Source organism: Gavia stellata, chromosome 13 (assembly GCF_030936135.1).
Source record: "Gavia stellata isolate bGavSte3 chromosome 13, bGavSte3.hap2, whole genome shotgun sequence".
In the NCBI taxonomy this organism is placed as follows: Eukaryota; Metazoa; Chordata; class Aves; order Gaviiformes; family Gaviidae; genus Gavia; species Gavia stellata.
This window is the reverse complement of record NC_082606.1, coordinates 12569582-12595615: the sequence shown is the minus strand read 5'-3', so window position 1 is coordinate 12595615 and position 26034 is coordinate 12569582. Positions and strand designations below refer to the sequence as shown.

General features: G+C 39.6%; 1 protein-coding gene across 1 annotated transcript in view; it reads left to right on the top strand.

The window, feature by feature from the left end:
- FBN1 (fibrillin 1) overlaps nucleotides 1–26034 on the top strand; it is a 157504-nt gene that overhangs the window by 119472 nt on the left and 11998 nt on the right. The window contains exons 35-57 of the mRNA XM_059823839.1: nucleotides 697–819; nucleotides 1417–1539; nucleotides 2419–2583; nucleotides 2978–3046; nucleotides 3158–3283; nucleotides 4629–4751; nucleotides 5396–5554; nucleotides 6460–6531; nucleotides 8777–8902; nucleotides 9978–10100; nucleotides 13146–13271; nucleotides 14066–14182; nucleotides 14587–14715; nucleotides 14987–15106; nucleotides 15560–15685; nucleotides 17683–17832; nucleotides 20273–20338; nucleotides 21076–21192; nucleotides 21562–21681; nucleotides 23328–23450; nucleotides 23873–24004; nucleotides 24622–24747; nucleotides 25297–25503. Coding sequence (XP_059679822.1) covers nucleotides 697–819; nucleotides 1417–1539; nucleotides 2419–2583; nucleotides 2978–3046; nucleotides 3158–3283; nucleotides 4629–4751; nucleotides 5396–5554; nucleotides 6460–6531; nucleotides 8777–8902; nucleotides 9978–10100; nucleotides 13146–13271; nucleotides 14066–14182; nucleotides 14587–14715; nucleotides 14987–15106; nucleotides 15560–15685; nucleotides 17683–17832; nucleotides 20273–20338; nucleotides 21076–21192; nucleotides 21562–21681; nucleotides 23328–23450; nucleotides 23873–24004; nucleotides 24622–24747; nucleotides 25297–25503 — 2868 coding nt within the window. The remainder of the gene's footprint in view (nucleotides 1–696; nucleotides 820–1416; nucleotides 1540–2418; nucleotides 2584–2977; nucleotides 3047–3157; nucleotides 3284–4628; nucleotides 4752–5395; nucleotides 5555–6459; nucleotides 6532–8776; nucleotides 8903–9977; nucleotides 10101–13145; nucleotides 13272–14065; nucleotides 14183–14586; nucleotides 14716–14986; nucleotides 15107–15559; nucleotides 15686–17682; nucleotides 17833–20272; nucleotides 20339–21075; nucleotides 21193–21561; nucleotides 21682–23327; nucleotides 23451–23872; nucleotides 24005–24621; nucleotides 24748–25296; nucleotides 25504–26034) is intronic.

Below are 26034 nucleotides of genomic sequence, written 5' to 3'. Positions count from 1 at the left end.
TAATATTTCATGAAACAATTTACTTTCAAACCTTTTAGCTAAATTTAAATTGCTTATATAGAGCCTAGCTCCTGTTGCTAAAACAGATTTTCCTTGATGTCTCAGATGTGTTACACTAAAGGCAGTATTTTAAGGTCCTTTGTAAATACGCACTTTTTTATTGTATCAAATTGGTTGTTCTTTTTGCAGTGCATACAGCATTCAGTAAATACTGAATCAGATGCAATGATTTGGACAAAAGGCACAAAAGTGATCTCTGCTTGCCAAACTTGAAATCTGTCAAATGCAGAAACCTGCACATGAGTGTCAAGTTCACCTTTGGGCACAAGCTTTTCCTTTGCTGATGTGCAGCTTTCTGCAGATGACTGCTGATTTAGAACAAATTTCATTTTTTAAAGTGTATCTCCTGCCATGTTTAATTTTGCTACTTGTCAGATTAGCCTACTAATAAGCTCAGATTGTTTCCAGTGTGGCTTCCAGAGACACTGGAAAGAGCCTTTTGCCCAAGAAAAGGTTATGGATTACGTTCCTTAGGCTCCAAACATAAATCTTGCATGTTATTTTTTCTGGTCTTACACAGTGTGTAGGAGCAGTTGGCTTCCAGATCCATGTTTTCTGAATCTTTTTGCAGTTCTCTGTCTATATCTCAAAAAGATAAGGAAACCTCATATTTTTCATCTCCTATTCCTCTATCAGATATTGATGAGTGCTCACTTCCTAACATCTGTGTCTACGGTACTTGTCATAACCTCCCTGGACTTTTCCGATGCGAGTGTGAAGTGGGCTACGAGTTGGACAGAAGTGGTGGTAACTGCACAGGTAAAGATAATTTTGAACAACATGCTTTTTAATTTTCTGTTAGTGTCATGGTCAGCACCTTAGGAAATTATTTTTAAAAACTGTACAAATCAGACTGGATATAGGAAAATATGGACTCCCCTATTGTGTAACACAGGATTCTCCTTCTCGCCTTTTCTACACTCCTGTTTCTCCTTCTTTGTCAACCTCTGATATCCCATTGGCTTAAGAGAAGAAGGGGGAAAACAGAGCAGAGATAACACCTCTGCCTGTCCACAGCTCCTAGGCAGAGATGTGTTGTGCCTTGTAGTTTCCATTCACAGTGTTGGATGGTAAGCTATGACCTTGTCGTGTATTTTTCCCTTAAGTATTTTTTAGTACTTTATGTAAATTTTAGTTCATAGATTGGTTTTCCGGGAAAACTTTTTTCCCCCCATGAAATGATGAATTCATCTCAGACTACTGTTCTTCTAAAATGTGCATGTATTTTTTAGAGGTTTCTGGAGATGAGTATCTCATAACTAATGGATTTGTGGTGGTCAGCATATGATACCTGATATATTCATGATTTGCACTGTCCTGGAGTATTTGCTTACCACGTGCTGTTTTTTCTTGCAGATGTTAATGAATGTGCAGATCCCACAACCTGCATTAGTGGCACATGTGTCAATACTGCTGGTAGTTACACCTGTGAGTGCCCTCCTGATTTTGAGCTGAATCCCACCCGAGTTGGATGTGTTGGTAAGGGACCACTCCTTATGTTATTTACAAATGAAGATGCACAGAGGGGCTGCAAGGCTAACTGCTTAGGAATAAAGTCCCAGGTCATTGAAAAGGGCTGGATCAGGCTCTCCAACGCTGACCCTGCTGCCCCTGGCTTAGAAGTTGTAATAGTACAGCAGGAGTATGTCCAGAGTGATGTAGCATGCCAGCAGTGCCCGGCTGCCAGAACCAACCCCTTGGGGCTTGTTATAGCTGTCCACGATTTACAGCAGGCATGAGATAATTTTAAATTTCAGTAAGCTTAAACCAACATCCAGCTGGCCCCAAGATGGCAGCTGAATGAAGTTGCGGCATAAAGCCACCCATGTTCTTGGAGCATTGAGTGCAGCTTGGCTAAGTGCAGCTTCATGACCGATGGAAATGCTCTTGTATTAGGCTCCAACTGCTTAGTAGTCCTCTGATATTTTTTGGCTTTTGTTTGTTTAAGAGGGTGTAGGGATGCTCCTCAAATTCAAATGTATTGGAAATTCCTGACATTTAGTAGATGCTTTCATGTTTCTTAACCTCAAGGAGAGGAGAAAGCAGTGAGTTTCTGGAACTGAAAGGACGTATACATGCGGATGAAAATGTGACTCAAAATGAGAAAAGGCCTGGCTGAACTGTCTTTGGTCATGCTGAATAAATTCTGTACTTTGTGGGAAGTCCAGCAAAGCCAAAGGATGGGGCACCACCGTCCTATCTAAGTGGGAAAAGCTGGGCCCTCCTCAACAACACAAGTTACTTACTTTGGCTGTCCTACAAAAAATGAGAGTCATCTGAAGGTATCCCTCATCCTGAGATGATGTGTTGTTTTCCTCTCTCATAAGACGTGTTTGTCGTTATGTGCATTCTGCATAGATACACGATCTGGTAACTGTTACCTGGACATTAAAACTCGTGGAGATAACGGTGGCACCTTCTGCAGCAATGAGATTGGAGTGGGTGTTTCCAAGGCCTCCTGTTGCTGCTCCCTGGGCAAAGCTTGGGGAGTTCCCTGTGAGCATTGCCCGCTTGTGAACACAAGTAAGTTAGCTTTCCTGGGTTAAACACAACAATGCAATGTGTTTGTTGGGTTTTTTTCTAATTTAGCCATGTAACTCAAATATCGGTGTAATCATTTATTGTGTACATGCAGAGGACAGGTTTCCACTGGTCTTAACCAAAAACTTTACTAGTTTTTCAAAAAAGGTTATTTAGTCAGAATATCATTATCCTTTCTGAGCAAGTTTGCTCTTACACAGAAAACTACATTATGAAATGGAATGGCAGTTGACGTTAGAGTAAAACCTAATGTTTATATACGGTTACTTTGTTACTTTACATTTAAATTATCTGTTATAATCTGATTAATTTTCAAAAATAATTGTGCTGAAAATATTTCTACTATTTTAAGTTCATAAATCTCTTTTGTTTTCAGCTGAATACAAGGTTCTTTGCCCTGGAGGGGAAGGATTTCGACCAAACCCTATTACAGTTATATTAGAGGGTAATGTTTACATTTTCCTATATTTACACGTCTAAAATTATGAAACTCTTCAGTGAGTGTTGTTTTTCATGGGAGAGCATGAATGAAATGTTTGTGGTTTTGTTTGAACAGATATTGATGAATGTCAAGAACTGCCTGGACTTTGCCAAGGAGGAAAATGTATTAATACATTTGGTAGCTTCCAGTGTCAGTGTCCATCAGGGTACTATTTGAATGAAGAGACTCGAGTGTGTGATGGTACGTAGCCTTCACCTAACTAGTCTTCTGCTTTTATTCTTAGAAAATGATCAATATACAGAAGAATTGATCTGTCCTTGAAAAGGAACATAACCAGACCAAGCAGTGTAAAGCTTAAGGGTGGGAAAATTGGAACAACTGGAAGTCTTGCAGTGAGAGAGAGAAAATTCCTTCTTGACCATGTTGAAATATATGCAAATTTTTGTTTAAAATGATCACATTTTCCTCAAAACTAGAAAACCCAACAATGTTTCTTTAAGTAAAACATAATTTACTAACCAGCTATAAAAACAGCTGTTTGGTAATGGATAATGAATAGGCAGTCAGATAAAGAGCAGACTTGCCCCACGAGTTGGCTGGGTTGGTTACAGTTTGTCCATGCCTTTTTTCCACTGCTTATTTTCTCTCCTGCTGATCTCAATATCCAATTGAAAATATTGGTTGTACTGCAAAACATTTTCCTACCCCTAGCACAGTCAGTAGTATATATTGATCACATTACATGCAACTGTCAGGTTACACTGGATACAAAACTTTAAGCAATCCATCAAGTCCTTAAATTTCCCATTGCCCAGGCTGTCTTGGATCTTCCAGACTGTTAATAATGTTAATATAGTGCCTATGATGTGCCAAGCATTGCAGAAATACAAAGGATTCAGGTCCTAAATTAAGGCTGAACCAAAGTGCTTCATCCATATTGTGCTTATGTAGCTCAGCAAATGTTAAAGAGGGAATCCACCTCTGTTTTCCCTCAGTGGTGTGCCAAGGATACTTTAAAATGGTAAGGCTATTGGAATACTTTTAAACCTTCAGGAGCTGTGGTGTTTTGGAGGAGGTGTTGTGTTTGGGTTTGGTTGGGTTTATTAAACAAAGGTTAAAGTCTCTTGATGAAGTAAACATGACCTTTTGTGCTGGGAAAGTTGCTCACTTTCCCCAGTCAGACCGACCTGAACCATCCATTCAGTCTGTTTTAGCATCATTACTTATTGAGATGGGCACTCCACAGGGAACAGCTTTGGTTCTTGTCCAGATCTGGGAATCCAGAATGGATGAGATCCTCAAATACTATTTTTGTGCAACAGGTGCAAAAAAAAAATTGCTGTCTCTGAGCTGCCTAGACATATCAGAGTTCCCATCTTCGCATCATAGACAGGCTTTCCACGGCCACCTGTGACACCGCTTCCTTCTCTGTGTGGGCTTTGCTACACCATGACCTTGCTCAGACCCCCTTCAGCTCTCCTTCACCAGTACCTTCCTACCTCAGGAGTTACTGAGACATTTTCATTCTCAGAAGCACAATGATAAAGCTTCTGTGGCCACTCACTGCCTTTTTGTTCTCTTCTAGATGTGAATGAGTGTGATACACCTGGCATTTGTGGACCTGGCACATGTTACAATACTGTCGGGAACTACACCTGCATCTGTCCTCCTGATTACATGCAAGTCAATGGAGGAAACAATTGCATGGGTATGGGTTCTGGGTTTTTTTAAAGCTTTATCTTAGTGCTTTAAGCCAAGGCTTTACCAGGCACAAATCAGAACTATTTCTCTGAATTTAGTTACACAAGAATTAACTAAATGAAAGATTCAGCTTCTTTCATTAATTTTATTAAATAAATCAAGGCAGATCACTTTTAATACAGATCTTTCAGTACCTCATCAGAATTTCTCCTTTAATTTGATATTTTCTATGTTCATCCCTTCCAAGTTTCACTTCAGCTTTAAAAGCTTCTACATGTGAAACACTACGAAAATTACTCCGACTTCACAGAATGGAGTCACAAGCTGTGTACAGTTCTTAAGGGGAACCATAAACAAACCGATGTTTTTCCGTGTTGGGCAAAAGGCCAATATTAAATCCTTTGATGAATCTGATCAGTGTTACAGCCGTGTTGGTTTCTCTTGAATATTTGTATTGCAAACACTTTTTCATACTTTTAGAGTAATCTTCTAGGGACAAGCTGTTCTGTAGTATTCTACAGTGCTTCAGCATCTACTTGACAGGGGTTTAAAAAGTACGTATTTGAAGGAGGTATCTCGTAAACCTTCAGGTACATATTCTTCCATAAGAGTTGCTAATGCATTGGCCTGGGTTTTTCTTCATTTTCACAGATATGAGAAGAAGTCTGTGTTACAGAAATTACTACGCTGACAATCAAACCTGTGATGGTGAGCTGCTCTTTAATATGACCAAGAAAATGTGTTGCTGTTCCTACAACATCGGACGTGCGTGGAATAAGCCTTGTGAACAGTGTCCTATCCCGAGTACTGGTATGTTTTTGCATTGCAAAGCTATTTGAAAGCCTTGTTAACATCATAGTTCCTATTAGTGGGTGTAACATTGTTAGAGATGCTATGTCTTTGTCTGCTTTTGTGTATCTAAAATGAAGGGATTAATTACTTTTTTGGCCTGGAGGTGATCAGCCCTAGTCACAATGAAGGCATATGTGGAGTGGTTTGTGTTCATGCTGCTGGGCCATGTCTCCTTTGTGACAGTTTCCCTGTCTGGGAGACTTCATGCTCTATATTCATTAATCTGTTTCTTTGCAAATGCTTGTTGATCCAGTGTTGAGGCACTGACCAAGGTTTTATTGGCATTGCTCCAACCAATATGGTGTCTGCTGTGCTGTGCCTTGATTGCTGATTGCCACAAAGGGCCTTTGTGGTAGCCATGGGTTTACAGAGGTACCTTGGTCTCCTCTGAGAATGATCTGTGTCAAGCAGCTAAATGTAAGATGTAGGAGTTTCTGGGCTAATTGTATGGACATACAAGACACCTCCACATTGGATAAGACTCTTCAGAGTTGATTGAGCCCAGGACATCCCACTCTGGTTCGAGGTGGTTTGCTTCAAGAACAAACTTCCTAGCTCAGGTTTTTAAAAGTCAGATCTGGACTGTAATGCACAGGCATGAGCATATGCAAAGCAAAATCAGCATGTGATCCTAAGCCCTCTACATCTTTTTATTTGCTAATTTCAATGGCCTTTGAATGAGAAACCAAGTGCATGCTAAGCACATCACATGGGGAGCCTCAGGGAAGGGTCTGCATACCTCTGTGTGTCCTGCAGGTGCTGAAAGAGTAGAAGAATAATTTTCTTGGGCAAAGGGTGTAATGAATTTTTGACTGTTGATTAATTCCAAATACTATAATCGCCGCTTTGTTTTCCTGTTGCAGATGAATTCTCCACACTCTGTGGAAGTCAAAGGCCTGGCTTCTTCATTGACATTTATACAGGATTACCAGTTGGTGAGTTGTAATTTCTGTTTTGAACTAAATTCCATGCTGCCTCTGCCCAGGGAAGAGGGGAGGTTTGTTTTCCCTATTAATTTTTTCATGGGAGGAATAACGACTAAACAGTGTAAAGGAATTCAACCCTCCATTTAAGTCTGAGCCTGCAAACTTTCTGCCTAGCTCCTCCTAGCTGGCAGCAATGATAATTGCTGCTTGTAATCAAGGCAACATAAAGCTCCAAAGAAACTGTAATTAGGCCTACATGAGCAGGGCACAGATACGGAGAATAAGAGGTCTGGGAGTAAGGCCAACCAGCATTTGGTCTGAGGAATTAGGAGTCTTTCCTTCAGACTAAAACAGAGATTTAATCTGACATTTCACATCAGTCCCCCTGTGTATTGGTTTGACACAAAAATCCTTTTTTCTGCTCAGCTGGAATATTTTTCACATGTGTTATTGTGTGTAACATTTGAAACGTGAGTAACAAATTGCAAAACAAGAAGAGGGAGAGAATGAGGAATTCTAAGACAAGGAGTTGAGTGAATCCCTAGTGGAACTCCCTTTTGTTTTTATTCACACAAAAATGCAAATAAGCAGCAGATAATGTGCCCTGTAACAAACAGAGGCAGCATATAGGCAGTAATCAGATGGTTTAGCATTAAGCTGTTGCTGTGATGCAGTGTGCAGCTAGTTAGATGGAAATATTTCTAGTAAAGTGGGGAATTAATTTTTAAAGAAGTTACAGAAATGTACAGTATTTATTATTTACCAGGTCGTTTGTTAGAAGCAAAGTTCCCCCTTCTAGCTATGAGCATTAGCCCAAATTGTTACCGAGTCTACTCAAGCTAATTGGGCCATTTGTCAGCATCAGCAAGGAGACCTTGAATCATGCTAACATGCATAGGTAAAAGCTGCATCTGTAGCAGTTGACGTGTGTGCCAGGAGTGTTGCAGTCTGCTCTGCCGCATCATAGAGCAATGCATGTTCAGGAGCCAACTGAAACAGAAGGGCTGTCCCACAGAGGCCACCAGTACATCCCAGTGCTTGCAGCACTGTGGTGAGACTGATGCACACACAGCTTTACACTGTGATTATCACAGGCTCTCCCTGCTGCTTTGGGATCTTGGCAGGTCTCACTAGGTTGTAGCACTCAACCTGCTGCTTTTGCACAGCAACTGCTCATGTCCTTTACATCTGTAGGTGCAAGGCATGGGAACAAGGTAGTGCCCACTCTGCAGTGGAGTGCTCTGTGTATCCTGTAATATTTGGTTACAGTCTTTACATGATGTTGCTCTTCTGTTTGGAATAAAGTTCTATATATTAACTCTAGGTAGTTGTTTCAGAGGCAGAAGTAGTTCTACTTTTACTCATCCCTTATATAATCAGAGGACTCAAAATTACAGAATCTAATATAGGAAATAAAGAGTTTGATCCAGCAGCAAAATAAAAAACCAAAACCATTATGTAATGGGAACTCAACATTTCAATGATAATTTCCCACCATATTCTTTGTCTTATGTACATCAGTGCATGCGGCAATTTTTGCTGAAGGGAGAGGCTTTGGGGGAATCTCTGAACTCTTTCATGTTGTCAGAGTATTAAAGATGTGTAACTTAAGGACCTAATAGACAAGACACATACAATTGTAATAGCAGCTGGGATTTTTTCTGCCAAAATCGGTTACTTAACCCAGGTCTATATAGAACATTGGCAAACCCTGGCTGCCTGGCTTAATCAATCTAATTAATAGCATGTTGGCAGCCAGATGTTACCTGGCATTGGCACTTTCAAACTCTTACATAAAACCATGAAAGTCTTTTGAGATTAACAAGGGTAAAACAGTGCAAAACTAATTCTGACAAGTGCTTGCCTTCAGTCATGCTCTCCTGTATTAAACCAAAGACAGTTACGTTCTCTCCGTTTGGCTCTTCCCAGTAACTCCACTGTAACACTCAAGAAGATGAGGAGGCTCACCAGGGCCGTGGGTGGGAGGCATGAGGATGGACCTGTGCTACCCTCTGCATTCCCCTGTGGCAGGATATATCTTGGCTACAGGGAAGAGTCAGAACCTGAGGAAATAGGAAATATCTACATTTGCACAGTTTGGAATGGCTCACTGTCTATTGGCGTTGGGAACATTGTGATACTCGCATTATATGTTTTATAATTCTCTTAAGGATAAATACATAAGGACATATTATGTAGCAGAAGATTTCATGAAGTGCTGTTTACAAGTATTTAAAAAAAATAATTCTTGCAGATATTGATGAATGCAGAGAGATTCCTGGAGTGTGTGAAAACGGGATCTGTATCAACATGGTTGGCAGCTTCCGATGCGAGTGTCCTGTGGGTTTCTTCTACAATGACAAGCTACTGATCTGTGAAGGTAGAGTGCTGATCTCATTCAGAGAAATGGGATTTCACCAGCTGGCAATTCAGACACTGGCAAATCTGATACACTTGCAAGTCATCCTTAATAAGGGGAAAATACTGGTATCAGTGTAGTAAGTCTATGTTAATTAAGACATTTTTAATTCTTTTGCATAGAAAATACCAGATTTTCCATCAGACATAAGGCCTTGAAGGAGTATGAGTCAGCAGTCATGGGAAGAAACATTGTTTTTCACATTTGACAGTAAAGCCAAGAAAAGAGTTGTAGTCTTGAGTCAGATCATGAGCACAAATTTCCAGATATTTTTTCTAATGGAACAAAGATTTCTGTAAATAATAATACACACAGTAATTTTTTTCCAATTTAAACATTTCCTAACATTGTATTAGTCAGTTTAGTGGAGAAACTGAAGACAGCAGTATGAGTTGCTGTCATTCTCTGGTGTGGTTTATGAGTGCTGACAATATGGGTACTCCAAGTAAGGCATAGAGAGCTTCAAGTAAAAGCATCTTCTGTATGCTGCTTCTAACTGAAACACAGTTACATTTCTAAGGAAATAAAGTTCTCTTTTTGCAGCAGCTTAAGTAAGGAAAACTGGTCAAAATTTTTTACCTAAAATTTTGTGTTGTTGTTTACATTGAAAGCTACTAATATCCATCAGGGATCTCGATGCTGTGTTATGATCAAGGGAGATCCTCATAGTCTCCAGTGGAGATCTGTGCAGACATAGCAACTTATTCTGATCACAGTCTTAAGACTGAAAACCACCCAAGTGAAGTGTTGCAAAAGGCCTTTCATGTGCCCTCCGACACCTTCAGAAAAATGTTATATAAATTCTTCAAATAGGAATAAATTTTACAAATGGAACATGTGGGTTTGGGATCATGTCAGGGAGATACCTAAATGTGACCAAATAATTACTTTCATCGAGAGATTTATTTTTTCAGGATTAGAAAGAAATTCCTATATTTAGGTAAGGTAATACTCTTTACACTAAAAACAAAGTGGTTTTGACATCTTTCTAGTGCCAGCTTACCATAACAATCAAATTCTTTTTTTGTATTGACAGATATTGATGAATGCCAAAACGGACCAGTGTGTCAGCAAAATGCAGAATGTGTCAACACAGCTGGTAGCTACCGTTGTGACTGTAAACCTGGCTACAGGTTCACATCAACTGGCCGCTGTACTGGTGAGTACTTCTGGCTTGTTTGTGAGGGTCTGCAAAAAGTAGTAGATTTTAAAAAAAGTCTAAAAAAGTGTATCTCCTCTTCAGAAAGACGGTATACCAGGAGATGATGTGAGCTCCAAGAACCCTACTCTTAAAGCCTTTTAGGGCATTGCATGAACATTCTGATAATTCCCAGAAGACTAATGGGCCCATTCCACAGAGGCATAAATGAGAGCTAATCACCTGAGTAGGCATTTGTTTTCCACTTTTTCCCACCAACCGCAAGGATTTTTCTTCAGCCCATGTCATGTCTAGGGAGGGAAGACCATTTGATTCAGTGCCTTTTGACTAACTATTTTCTGACACTAAAAATTCAGTTGCTGTCCTGACAGGGACCTTCCTCTGCATAAATTCTTTGATTTTCATTACAATTTGCTACATGCGTTTTAGTAATTTATTTGCTGCTTGTATTTTTACAAATAAATCACTGCTTGCTGGGGTCTCTGCTGATAAGGTGGACTTATCTGCTAGGCCATATGCAATAACTAACATAAAAAGATTATTGTTAAACTTCCTACCTTTTCTGTGGATTTAAACAGGCCCCTGAATGTTATTTTTAAATACTCACTGAGTAGGACTGCAGTTCTCTAATCTTTTTGCTCTTTCTTCTAATATTGTTAGTCCAGAGAGGCATTCGTGTTATCTTGATTACTTGAAGAATTGCAGAGATTTTAAAGACTGCTGTGAGTCAAGCAGCTGTAAATATTATATACATTTCTGAATAAAATAATAATTACAACGGAAACTGGTAACATTTTCCTTGGGTTTTTGCTTCTGAGTACCTGAGTTTTAGGAAGTGTACTTTTCCCTGCAGTGCAGTTTTTCATTGTTTCATGTGACCCTTAAGGGAAAAGGGTGTAGGAGCAACCAGAACACTACTATGAGAACTAAAACCTTGTTTTGTTAAGCTATACAGTGGTACATGTAAATATTCAATATGTTCCTAATGTAATTGTTGTTGTTACGGGTTTGTTACAGCAGTACAGGAAGAGCCAGGGAAGGTTCTGATATGGGTTACAATACCCAACATGAATTGGCACAAACAGTAATACTTCCCTGTATTTTACTCTTATATTATATTTAGTGAGAATAAAGTTACACAATTAGATTCAAAATAAAAGTGGTTGATAAAGTACTTGATCCAGCAAAGGAAGGAAATTCCCAACTGCTCTGCTGAGAGCAAAGAGTGCTAAACACCTTGCGGTATTGGATCAGTCATGCTGCTGCATGGAAAATGATCACATCCCAGTCGTTTATATGCTATTGAATCAAAACTCAGGTGCAACGGCCACTGGTACTGTAAGTACTGCATTTATCTTGCTATCAAAATAGCATTCTTCTCGTGCTACCTATTGTGGTATAATAAGTATTTTTTCATATAAACTCATTTTTGGCACTTAAGACGATTCTGCCTCCCAATTTTTTAAAAAGTTACAATGTTCTCTGTTTATCCCAAAAGAAGTGGCTTTTCCCTGGGACTTCAGTTCACTATTCATTTGCCCATAGAGCACCAAAGAGAGTCGCAGTTTTTCTTTTGTCTCTACTCTCCTGAGCTGAGAAAATGAGGAGTTCTTGAGGCAGAATGTTACCCAGCATTGGTTCCCTTTCTACCTCCTTAGACTCTGATTAGCAGCAGTGCCATTAATAGCAATGGTCCTCAGTGACCACCCATCCAAAGTTACTAATGGCCCCAGTTGATGTACGGTAATCCTGGGAACGGGGACTATTGGGATTGTCCATGTGCTAGGTAGAGTGTAGAGAAGAGGCAGTAGAGGCAGGAAAACAAGATTTAGTACATGAAGTTCCTTGCAATTAGGAACAACTTGACTCTTAGTTTTGCAATGAACTAGGGATGGTTTGGTAAGAAACGACATCTGCTTTGCTTAGATTGCACATAAAAGAAAATTATTCAACACTAAAATCTAATCGATGCTAATACAAACTTATGGGAGCACCTCAGATCTTGTATTTTGGAGCTGCAGCAGATAAAACACCAGGAAGCATATTGAATCAAACCAGCTCTTGTTAGTGATGAGGTCAACAGAGAGACCTCATTTGATTCATGTTTCTGATTTGTTATGGAAAAAAATGTGCTGGACAGCAAACACTTTGTTCTTTGACATTTTGTTTCACTTACTATTGATAAAATCCTGGATTCTGCCTGAAAGCATTCGTAACAAGAGTAGCAGGAAGCAGTCAGCCATTGAACTAGTGTAATAGGTGCCCTGCTATTGTAAGGCAGCGTACCACATGCTGTCAGGATAGCTTTCCTCATCTCTCTCTGCAGAATTATGCAGTTGAATGTTTGCTGCTGTTGGCAAAATATTTTCTGACTCCATACAGCAGTAACTCTTCTTGCTGTTTGAGCTTTGTCCTGTTTACAGGATTGTCACATTGCATGAGGCATGGATGCTACGACGTATATGTATACATGCACCCATTTTATCTCTGCACAATGAGTAGATAAATCTACAATGCATTTTATCTCTCTTTAAGCGTAGTGCGAAAAGTATGGGATTCATCTCCCTTTCTTTTTTCTATGATTTCTGTGAGTTAACCAGGCAATTTGTGCTATAATCAAATGTAGCTAAAAGCAAGTAGTTTCTTTCATGAGAAGGATACAAACTGTGATTTATATGTGGCTTTCATATCTGCTGCATAGTCAATGTAGAGCACTCAAAAATCTCCCCATAATATGTCATGTCATTAATTCTGCTTTTCGAAGCCACAGCGATATGCTTTCCCTCCAGCAACAATTTGTGTTGGGTAAATAAAATTTTTATGTTAAATTTTTTTCAGTTCCACAAATGTTGGAAAAGCTAATTTACAAGCAAATAGCCCCTTTTTTGAGATTTACTTAGTAATGCTTTTGTCATTAATAAACTAAAAATACTATTTTAAATTAGGGCTGCGCACTGGATTCTACCGATCATGGTTGCTGCTAATGCATCTTTCCAGCCCAGTAGTTTAGAGGCCTTAACTTTCACTGTGCCTCTTTGTTTTCAGATCGGAATGAATGTCAAGAAATTCCCAATATCTGCAGCCATGGGCAGTGTATTGACACTGTTGGAAGTTTCTACTGCATTTGTCACAACGGATTCAAGACCAATGATGACAGAACAATGTGTATAGGCAAGTATATAAAACAAAGCTGTACTTAGGCTTCCATTAAGATCGTTATTAACTCCATCCTCTCTGTCATAGGGAGTTGCATTATAAGAATTGAGATTGTGAGCCATTTACCACCAGGCAAAGGTGTAAAAACACCACAGCTGGCAATTAAGAAGCTGATAATGAATGAAGAACATCTCATTACAGTAGAGTGAACCTTTAAAAATACATATCCTGTCTAATGAACTGCTAATGCTTTCACTTTTCAGGAAAATGTTCCGTTCTTAGAATTTTATGAAGCATTTTGTCTCATTTGTTCCTTTAGGCAAGAAATTTAATAGATGAATATTGCAGTGCAGCAATTGTATACAGTCTACTTGTTAACAGAGTAAGTGAAGGGTAGATTTCTTGCCAGAAAAGTGCCCTTTTCAGAAACAGAGTCATCTTCATAAAGAAGGAAATTCTGTATTTAACCTGTTCACAGCTGTTAGTGTAGTGTCTGTTGTCTGAGCAAGATGAGGCCATTTCAGAATGCTTATGATTAAAGATAGCTTAGAATTCCTTTGGGAAGGGTGAGATAGGAGCCACAGTAAGATAAATAAATGATTGTTGGACCCTTGAGTATTTTTGTAGATGTTAGTATCAAGTGTAAAAAAACCTCTGTAAAATCTTCTTTTTGGGAGATATGACAATCTTTTTCCCTTCTATTCACTCTGTTGGCAGTGGATTATTTCTCTTGCCTGTGGTATAGCTACAGGCTTTCCTTTCCCCATCAGTGATTAAAATTCTTGCTGCTTGTTTCTTCTCCTTTGTAGATATTAACGAGTGTGAGAGAGACGCCTGCGGCAATGGAACCTGCAGAAACACCATTGGCTCTTTCAACTGTCGTTGCAATTTGGGGTTCATCCTCTCACACAACAATGACTGCATAGGTAAGGAGTGCTGAGACCAGTTACATGTTTCCAAGGCTTTCTACTTCTAATGAAAGTACCATTAGTACTATTGAGTTAGGATAGCACCTTGCATGGTCTGTGTGATTAAAGACAAAACCTGATTTCTTCAGTCTGAAAAGGCCTCTTTGATTATGTACGCCTCACTTTTCTATAGCCACTTAAATGTTTGCATGTGATATATGCCATTCCTTTTTTTTACTCTTGCTTTGACAATTTTACAACATAGACCAATATTGGTATTTTCCCCTCACTTGCTTTTGAAACAGGGGATTATTTATGTATTATCAGTTACTGTGATGATATAGTGGAAACAGAAATCTCATCTACCCAATTTCACTTGTTGCAGGTGTTTGTTATATATCTTTCAATGTTATTTTTCTTAGATGTGGACGAGTGTGCCAGCGGAAATGGAATGCTCTGCAGGAACGGACAGTGTGTGAATACGATCGGGTCCTTCCAGTGTCTTTGCAATGAAGGCTATGAGGTGGCTCTGGATGGAAGGACTTGTGTTGGTGAGTGCTTTCTTTTATGGTAGAAAAAAAGTGCAGCAATCCTTGGGGAGATATTCTTAGCAAAAGAGTAGAAGAGGTCAGAGAGAACTGTCACACTGTCATCATTGTACCTAGCAGAAGAAAACAATGACAAGAGGACAAGAAGAGGATTCTTCTGCTCCTGGGAAGCTCCGCCATCAGTTTCATGGAATCAAAATTAAAGCAGCCTCAGCCACGGATTTATTGAGATAACAGCAATTATCTCAAATAAATTGTCTTTCTTTTCTTTTAGATATCAATGAGTGTGCACTGGAGCCTGGAAAATGCTCACCAGGCACATGTCAGAACTTGGATGGGTCGTTCAGATGTATCTGTCCCCCTGGATATGTCCTGCAGAATGACAAATGTGAAGGTATGTATGGAACAATCCTTCTCCTGTCCTGTTTCCTAGCTACTCACAGTTGTTACCACTTCCTCTGCATCTCAACATGAGTAATGTTTAGTCTTTTGTGGCAGCGTACAGTTCTGAACTGTAGCCACTAGTAAGTCACTCGCTTCCCAGAAAAAGTTTAACCAACTTTTGTTTGAACCAGAACTACCTGATCAGATCCCAAGAAAAATCTAATCCCAGGCTGTTTGGTTGATGGTACATTGCTGAGGTTTGCCCACACATGAGGATTTGAAAACTAACCCTAGATTTTGCACCTGGATTTCTTGTTCCTCTTTCTGTCTGTTCCTTTTTATTTGACCTTTTTGTTTTTCAAATCTGTTAGATACCAGTGATGATGTAAGGTTACATTTTATGTAGTACAGCTGCCAGTGTAGACATTCTTGTTTCTCATCTCTTTAATTACTTTTTCTACAGACATTGATGAGTGTGTGGAACAGCCAGAAATTTGTGCCCTGGGCACATGCAGCAACACTCCAGGCAGTTTCAAATGTCTGTGTCCTGAAGGCTTTGTGTTGTCTTCCACAGGAAGGCGATGCCAAGGTAAGTTCATTCCTGTTTTCTGGCATTTCAGAATTTGTTTGCTGTTTTATAAAAGCCTTATTAGCTGCCTGTTTCTAATATAATGAGGAGGCTCTGGACTCAAACAGTGTTTTTCACAAGGAAAACATGATAATTCTGTAGTTGGGGCCAGGTTCTGTCTTGCCCTAACATCTGTTTGTCATTAAAGAGAACATTGCAATAAAAGGGGTGAAGATAATGTTAAATGCACCAGGTTAAGTGAGGAAATTATGTTGCCCTGCAGCCCTTTCTTGCACCTCTAGAAGAAATGTTGAGGCTACCTGGACTCTGTATAGACTGTGACATGTCTGACATGGAGATGGAGCATGAACACAGGCAGGAGACTACTGCAATGCACTGCTAAAAGCAGCATTTCCAGGCATAAGGCTGTTCTTAGCACTTATCAAATTCTCCGTAACACTTGTTATATGCTATTCCTCTCCACAGATGCATGGGTTGAAAAAAGTTTGATGGAAAAAAATTGCAAATAGTGTTGTGTGGACAATAAGTACCTATCTGCTTAGAAAAGTCTGAAGCATCTTTTGGCTTCTAGATTACTGCGTACACTGTTCAGAGCCTAAACAGGGACACTAAGACAGAGATCATATGCTAAAAGCTGAACATCTAGTAATGAGAAGCCACAGGTTAGTTTATTTTGTGGATAAAGAGCAAGCACAGCAAATTATGGAGTGAGTTATTTTAAAGACTTTGGAAATTATTAAATAGATACATCACTAAATGTCCTATACACAGTGTGCACAGTGGGAACCACTGACGAGTAAGACCTTTATAAGGACCTCTGTAGTTATGCTTGGCACAGAACGGTGATGCTTGTTGACACCATAGTGAGTTCTTCACTTCACAGTGGGCTAAACGAAACTGTGGTTTTGGTAAAAATGAATCCAACCTGCAGTAAACATTCATCCAAGTCTCCAAACCACCATGCAGTTTGGCACAGTTACTTCAGTCAACTTCAAGAAAGCAGCACGTCTGTTTTAGCTGTGCTTTTGTAGCTTATATAAATCAGGTTTCTTCAGTCTGAGGGTATTGTTCTCTTCAGGTAAGGAAAAAAAAAATCACAAAACCCCCCAAGCAAAATCATAAAAAAGAATGCGGCCTAATCTCCTTTACGAAAACAGACCACTGTTTCACACATAGTGTCAGAGGAAAATGCACGCTTGTGTGTGTGAACTTTGTGTGCTTCTCCCCATCCCCTGAAGAAGACTGGTTTTTTCCAAGTATCTCAGGCCAAACAAAGTTTTGTTTAAAACTTCCCATTACCTAGGACTTCTGTGAAATCTGGAAATTGCCCAACATTGATGCTGCAGCCGGAAAACTGGATGAGCAGCTGCTTCCACAACTGCCCTGTTGCTGTTCCCCTGCCAATGCAGGGAGCTGCCAGCTCTCTGCCTGCTGGATGCTTGTGGTCTGTGATCTCAGTTCTGCTCCAGCATCCCGGTTACCCAGCTTAAGGGAGTAAAATGTAGTGCCACTGGGCCAGTTTTCTTTGTGTGTACCTCAGGGAAGAATGACGAAGGAAAGCGCTATTGAAAATTGCCTCTCATTTTAACACTACACAGTATTATCATTGCAAGTTGATTAAAATCTCTTGACTCAAGTGATTCTTACTAATAATGGAATATAAATAAATTAAGCCAATATTCAGTTTTGACAAAGAGGAGTGAGGATAAGAGGGGAGTACAGCCCTTCCATCACTGCTGGACAAAAGAGAAAAAGCCCTCCTTTTCCGTGACTGAAGTAGGACACTATCCCGTAGCTTTCCTTTACTGGGGTAGAGAGCTCCCTTCCCTCTTCAGATCTTCCCCGGTCAGAGACAATAATGGCCCTTCTTGATAGACTCAGATGGAAGTTGGGTGTTTTGTTGGGGGGGGCGTCCTGTAATTTTGCAATTAACACCTCTAAGTGAAAACTGTGCCAAAGTAACCCTACCTGCTCATAACAAGTTTTTCTCTGTGCAGATCTGAGAGTAAGTTACTGCTTTACCAAATTTGAAGATGGAAAATGTTCTGTGCCAAAGTCCAGAAACCACTCCAAACAAGAGTGCTGCTGTGCCTTGAAGGGACAAGGATGGGGAGATCCCTGTGAACTCTGCCCAGAGGAAGCAGATGGTGCGTATTGACTAGGTTACCTTACTGTCATGATAGCCTCTCAGAACTGAAAGAAGATTGGGATTCTTATAGGAAGGAATTAGGAAAAATAATTTTCCAGAAGTGTTTAACCCTAACAGTTGTCATTGCTCTCTGTAAAGTAGATGCCATTGCACTCTCAAAAAACATATTCCTTGCATAGTCCAGTCTCAAGCATATTCCTTGTTTGCTTACACATTTGTTAGTATGATTAGGTGCTGAGTATTTTGCTCTGGAGGTGTCACATACTGAAAGCAGAGAGTAGTACGTCCTTGATAGGCTCTGAAGTGGAAATACTTGCAAGATACAAATGGGATTAATCTAATTGTAAATAAGTATAAGAAGGGGCGCCATAAATATGAAATCTAATTTTAAAAAAATCCCAAAACAGTCAAACTAGATCCACATCTGAATCACCCTGTTACTTTTTGTGACTACATTTTGTTATTAAAAAAATCTAAATCTGCAATCTTATCAATACGAATTACTTGCAAAAATAGCAGGGAATGACAAAACACAGGCCTTGATGAAAGAAAGCCTCCCTGGACTGTTGCTAAAGAAACACTTTCCTTTGTTAATATCTTTTGTAAGACTGAGTAACTAGGCATCAAGCAAGGCAACAGGCCTTTGTGCCATCATGGTGCAATTTGCTGAACGGCCTTTAATTCATGCTGACAAATGTGGTTAACAGAATTACTGGTTTCAGCAATACATTAATACAGTTCATTTCATTAATAAGTCATGTAGAAGTTTTGCAGACAATCCCCACAAAAGCCAAGGGAAGAAGAGAGAATCAGATGTGCCAGTTGCAGTATTCCTCTTAGGCTTATTGCCTGTACATGTTTCATTCCATTGCCCCGGAGCATTTGAATAAAAGTCAGTTGGAAAAGCATGGTATACTTCGCAGGATTTCCTTGAAGTGTCAGTGCATATATTTTTCACAGTCCAAACTGTTCTCAAAGGATGATATTAAGGCCATTTTTCTCATATTTTAAAAAAGAAATAGCTTAAGATATCTGAGTCTGGGAAATTTGTATCTTGTCGGACTTGATGATCTTACAGGTCTTTTTCAACCTTAGTGATTCTGTGATTCTGTCATGTCATGGACACTTTTTTAAAAAAAAATACTCGGTTGTCATCTCATGCATGTTCTCCATCATCTGCTATCTGAATGCAGGCTAGTAAGCTCAAGCACATCTGCCACCTGAGTCTCCTTCTGAAGGCTTGAGCAACAGGCAGGCTTTGTGCTGCCCAGCTGCACATGGCTGAGTTTCCAACTCAGAGCCTAGCAGTGTGCCAGACACTTCGTTGCTTCCAGTGCAGATGTGCATCTACATTTAGTTCTATTTTGTTCAACCTCAGCAAAGATCAGCTAATGTATTTCAACTAAGGAAAGCGTAACATTTGTTATGTCTGTGATTGTATTGTACTGCTGCACTGTAAACCTCTTTGCAGCGTACTGAATTTGCAAAAGAAAAAGTGAAATCTTGTCAAGGGTTCTGTGATGTTCTGAGCATGATTAGTAGAGAATATGCCCAGCAGCATCTTGAGATGGTTTGAATTACAGTACTGTGTCCATCCATCTGCTCAAGATACGGTTTAGGGGGGAGAGGTGGAAGCTTATTTTCAGTTCCAAGAGTTGTATTTTTTTGTGTGTGTGTCAGACCCAAAACTAGAGGAGTTTCTGAAGCTAGAGGGCCTTTATGATTACATGCATCCTCATTGCATTTTAGTCTACCAGAGTGGAAATTTATGATTTCTTGTTTATTCTAATGCCAAGAATATACCAGGTGGTTTGCACAGGTAAGGAAGTACATGCTTTCTGCAACAGAAAATAGGTAATACTTTTTCTCAAAAGACTTACATCATATTCAAATCTTCAAAAACCACACAGAAAACCTTGTGAATTTGAAAACTGAGTGGTGACTTCACTCTAAGCTGAAGCCAGAAATTTTACTCTCAGCCTACCTATAATAAAATTATTACTTACTCTAGAACTAGAGATTGGCATGCTTTAAGGAGCTACTAGCTGGTGACTACAGATTAAATTGTGTCTTCTTCAGAAAATGTAAGAAATCTTTCATTTACAACAGAAAAGAATGCGGTCACTAGTATTGATACTTTTAAAATGGAAATATTGCATTGGTTTGCTCCTTAAAGGAAGTTAAATAATGCTAATTATTCACAGGATTTTACATATATACATACAGGAGATCAGATGAAATGTAAAATGAGCATACAGTTTTTACATGAATGTAAGTTTAAATTGTAAGTTTGTACATTTACATACTATATTTCTGGATCTGAACATGAGGAGGATGAATTGGTATCAGTGGTTACTTGTGTAGCTCATTGGTAATGCTGATCACCAAGACAGAATTTAACATATGATTTGATTTTTTTTTTCTTCCCCCCCCCCCAGAGGCTTTCAGACAGATTTGTCCGTTTGGAATTGGCATCCTTGTTGGACCTGGTGACGCAAGACTGGGTAAGTGCCTGAACTGCATGATGCCATTGTTGCATCGGTATGCCATTTTCTACCCATAAGCCATTCTCCCTTTCAATTGAGAGTAACACCTCTGCAACTATTTCCAAAAGCCATGAATTGTGGAAACTTCTATACATTTTTTTTCACTTATTTATATCAATTTTAAATTCAAGCTTGAATATCTCATGTATCAGAAATTAAACTTCTTTTAGAGCAGCGTATTTGGCTTTTTAATTCATGCTGAGCAGACTTGCTAGGAAACTTATGTAGGATCTAGAGAATGGATCACATGACATACCTGTCTTTTCTTACACAATATATGTAGCCTGTTTACAGTAAATGTTTTTCGTCCTCCAGAAGCGCAAACCACAGTTTCCCAGATTCCTTCAGTACATTCTGTTCTCTCCCAAGACAAACAGGACTTCAGCCTTATTGGCAAAAGTTTTCATTTAAGGAGCGCTGGATGACTACTGCTTTTCATATCTACTCCTCTCCCTGTAGTCCCAGTTGGAGAGGGTTTTTATCTGACATTTAGAATCAGTTTCTTTTCTGCATTCTAAAAGCTGGCCTTCAAGACAAATTCTGTGCCCTCATCCTAATATATCAAAATTCAAATATGAGGGTTTTTTTGTGACCCCAGGAATATTTCTCAGCAGAACAACACTTGTTCTTTGAGAGAAGTCAAAAAGCAGATGAAGTCAATTGCACTTACTGTGTTATTTGTATTTCTGGTTAAGATGTGGATGAGTGCCTTGATCCAGATAACTGTAAATTTGGGCAGTGTATCAACACAGATGGGTCTTTCCGCTGTGAATGTCCATATGGTTACATCCTACAAGGAGCTCAATGTGTGGGTAAGTATAGCTGTTTCATCTTCCATTTTAAAGTATCTCCTGAATTGCTAAGTATGGCATTAAGGAGTAGTGAGGTTGTATTATTCTAGTGTTGTGGAGTCTCCATCCTCACTGGTGCTTAAAACCTGCCAGGGAAGGGCCTGAACAATCTGCTCCAAGTTGGGCCTGCTCTGGCTGAGTGTTTGACCCAGCTAACCTCTAGCGATCCCAAGTTATGCTAGAACTCTGTGACTCTAATTCAATAATTTAATTGAGTTCTTGGATCTTGTATTTTTGTATTTTTTTTGTCGTACATCAAACAATGTGGATTTTGTACCTTTTTTGGTTGAATATAACCATGTATTCTTGCCTTGATTTAACTGCTTGCAGATACTGATGAATGTGCTGTTGGAAACCCGTGTGGAAATGGAACTTGCAGGAATGTGGTGGGAGGTTTTGAATGCACCTGTGTTGAGGGATTTGAGCCTGGACCGATGATGACCTGTGAAGGTGAGACTCCCATGTGTTAAGGACTGTCATTGTAGTTGTGTGCCAAAACAGTTTCCTGGTTTTGGAAGCAGTTGAGGAGAGTAAAGCAGCTTAAAAAGAAAAATATGGACATTTGGAACAATGCATCTTTATCTGAAACAGAAAAATAAGTTCCTCCTTCCTGTATCCACCTTGAACTGTGGTACCTTTTCGTAACTGGAGGTTGGGCGAACAGGCTTTCAGGTAGTATCTGCTAAGGGACTATGCAGAGAGGAGCATATTGGGGTGCAGGCTCTCCAGAACGGTCCCCAGAAATGCTGCTTATTGTGTGCGTGGTTTTTACTTACCTCCTAGACAACCCTTGAGTGAAGACAGTTACTGTGGATGATGAAAATAGAAAATGGGCTGCTTGGGTTTGTTAGGGAAGAAACAGGGAACAAAACAGAAATACAAATACAGTACTAGACAATTACCATAGTACTCCTATGTTGAATATTTTTCATGCTTTGGTCTGTCATTTCAAAAACAAAAATTTGAAAATGCACAAAGAAGGGAGGAGTAAGGAAGATCAGAGTTATAGAAGGGACATGCAGAAAATTAATTAGACTAGAATTTTTCAGTGTGGAAAACGTGTTTGAAGAGATACATTATTTAAATTTACAAAGCCACAAGTGATAAAGGTACCAAAAATAGAGGGAGCATGTTAGACAAACCAAAGCAAACATTTTTATATGCATAGCACTTACTTAAGTTGTGGGACTCTTTGTTGCCGAATATTAGTGAGGCCACAAGTATAAATTGACCCAGAAAGGGATTGTACAAATTTATGTGGGAATCCATCAGTGGAAATTAAGCTTGCTAGTTTGGTTGTGGCTTTTGGCTGTGGAAGTTCTTAAACTGAGGGGCTATATCAGGGGAAAGATCTCTGCATACATGCTATGGGTTTTTTTAATACTCTCCTCCTCCTGTTACAACCAGAGAGAGGAGAATGTCCTAGGACATTCTGACACTCTCTTCTGACCTGACACAGCTGTTCTTAAATTATCTGCCACAGTCTATTTGTTTGCAAGCCCATACAAAAGAATGCTCCTATTGCATTGGGTTTATATACAGTCAGAGCTTCATTCGCTTCTCTGTGGAATTTTGGTGAAAGCTCAAATTGCAGAGGAGGAGTTAGCAGAGTGCATAAACATCATTATATAGCAGTAATTACTCAAGTAGGCCAGAGCGTATGTAAATGCACTTCAAAATAATGTTTCTAGTAAGGATATTGTTTTATGGAATTCAGTGTACAAAGAAGCTGAATTAGTGCATCTAGAATGTAAAAATAACCACTCATAAAAAGTAAGCTTAGATGTGGAAAAGATACAGTTTTAACTCAGACAGTATTTTGGCAGCGTGGATCTGGAAATTATTTCCATTGGCTGCTTGCCGTTGAAGATATTGAAACTTCAGGTAGCTGTGCAAACATCCTGGCAAGTCTGATGCCTGCTCCTGTACAAAAATCCATAATGAGTAGAACCATGGGTCCCCAACTAGTAAAATTTAGCCCTCAGTAAACTGGGATCTGTGGTATTGCCCGTATCTAAAACCTGTGCACTCAAGTCTGCCGAGTTTTACAAAAGCATGTTTCACTTCCCCCATGGTCTTTGTCGCTCCAAATCCAGATGTCAACGAGTGCATTCAGAACCCTCTGCTCTGTGCTTTCCGCTGCGTGAACACTTTTGGATCCTACGAATGCAAGTGCCCCACAGGGTATGTTCTGCGAGAGGACCGGAGAATGTGCAGAGGTAAAGCTCCTACCAGACTCTCACAGTTACGAGATAATGATTTCAAGTTCCTGCAGGGGTAGGGCTCTGACTCACTGCACTATTGGACCAGAGTTTTAATCCTGGGAAGTTACTGAGTCAGAATTTGGGATGAAATTCTATGGTTTGCATTACGCAGTTGATTGTATTAGCCCTGTCCTGCCCATAAACTTATACATCTGCACAAAGTGAGGTCATATCAGATGATACGGTTTTCTCTTGCCCTGAAAATGGGCATTTGGGAGAAATCAATTTGCTCTAGGCTAGTATATCTTACGGTTAGTTTAGCACAATAGAAGTATGTGTAGAGTTTGTTTGTGATTGAAATTTCAAAGTCAGATTTTACTGTTATGAATTTCCAGGATCATCTCTGTATATAACGACATCTAAACCTTGTGTTTTAGATCAGAATGAGTGTGAAGAGGGAATTCACGACTGTGACTCAAAACAGATGGAGTGCAAAAACCTAATTGGCACCTATATGTGTATCTGTGGACCAGGTTATCAGCGCAGACCGGATGGGGAAGGCTGTATAGGTAAGTGACGCTGAAGTGTTGAAGCTCTTGAAACACACAGTTCCTCAGCAGAGCTGAAAATTTTGGCTTTAATTAAGTGTTAAGGAACTCGGAGGAAGAATTACACAACTACCTGTGTAATAGATCTACCGGTGCTATACACACTTTGCTTCGCTGTTCAGGTATGCACACATGCGGGCAGCAAGTAGAAAATCTGGATGTGGCTGTCTTTGCAATCAGCTTGTACTGCTGCTGATGAATTGCTCTGAGTGAAGAAAGCGGAGAATTGGGCCCATTGCTGTAAGCTTTTTTATCTCTGTTAGCATGAATGAGAGTCGATCTACATTGTTTTTAAACTTTGGATGTCATTCGGAAGTGCAGCTGTAACTATGAAAAATTTTGAAAACCAGTGAGGTTTTATTGCAGAGAAAAGGTAGTAACAAAATATATAATACTGTGAGCTAGATGGTCACCTTTCCTCTGAAAATGGAATAAAAGAGACTTTTTATTAAAAAAAAAATAAGAATTCAAGTTTTACCAGGCAGAACGCACAGCTTAAGAACTCCATACAAACTTCTGTAACCTGTGTTAATCCACTTAATGGACTTGATCTTTGTCATACCATTTCAAAAACACAGATGAGAATGAATGTCAGACCAAACCTGGGATCTGTGAGAATGGCCGTTGTGTAAACACAGTGGGAAGTTACAGATGTGAATGCAACGAGGGATTCACTGTCAGCGATGCCCAGAATGAATGCCTTGGTAAGTCGCACATTAACACCCTAATGAACTATCACTTTGATAGCAGAAACTGTGGTTGAACTTAAACTTAGAAATCTATAGTGAGTAAACATGATCTTGAATTTACATGCCTTTGGGAAGGAGCCTTTGTAAGTAGGTGCCTTCCTGCAAGTTCATTCTTCCCATGCTAACCGTATGCCTGCTTCAGTCAGTTGGGTTGACTTGCTATGAAAGCTGACTCTTTGGTGGTTTCAGTCAGCTGGGAATTACTCTGCCTTTTCTTTGGTCCTGATTTTCATCCAGACCTTTTTCTCTGGGTTCAAACAGAAACATATATTTTTATAAGCATAATGTAACTTGTCTTCCACCTTTTGCTAAATTTCCTGTTGTCTTTGTTTCCCTTCGACATCATGCTCCCTTTCTAACTGCTGGTAGTCTTTCACTCTCAGTTCCACGTTCCCAGGGTGAAGTATGCCCTTTCTTGTATATTTCTGACTAAATTCCTAATATCTCATGACCCTCTGGAGGTCATCACCATTAGTATTCTCTGATGCATAATTTGTCTTCCAGACAACAGGGAGGGCTACTGCTTCACTGAAGTCTTACAAAGTATGTGTCAAATTGGATCAAGCAACAGGAACTCTGTCACGAAGTCTGAATGCTGCTGTGATGGTGGCCGAGGCTGGGGGCAAAACTGTGAGGTCTGCCCCTTCCCAGGTACCGTGGCCTTCAAGAAGCTTTGCCCTCATGGCCGAGGATACATGTCTAACGGAGCAGGTACTGACTTTTCTATTAAAGGCCCTCTTATAAAATTCAGTGCTAAATTATAAACTCTTTCTTTTTGCATATTTGAACACTGTGAGGCCCTAAATATTTTGGGTATCAGTCTAAATTTTCTGAGAGCTTTCATGTTGAGAGAGTACAGTCCTTTGGGAAGGAGGGTGCATAGCCAAAGGCATCCATCCCAACTTGGCACATGCTTATTTTGCGTGCTGGTTGACTGACATGCACTCAAATGGGAATTTGCACTCTCACATTTGAATGTGTTGTAGGTACAGATTAAGAGCTATTTGTGTACATGAAAGCAAAGTGATGTTTGATTATGGAGGCTAATATATGATCAGTTCCAGTTGTTCACTTCCACTTAAGGCTTGTTCATTGGATTTGAAAGTTAGATTAATGCTCCATTCTGTATTTTTCCACTTAGTATTTCTCCTTAATCTGTGTGATATTTCATTACTTTATGTAATTTTTTTATTTTATGTAGGGTGTGGGTTTTTTATGTCAAATCGCAAGACTCTGTTGACG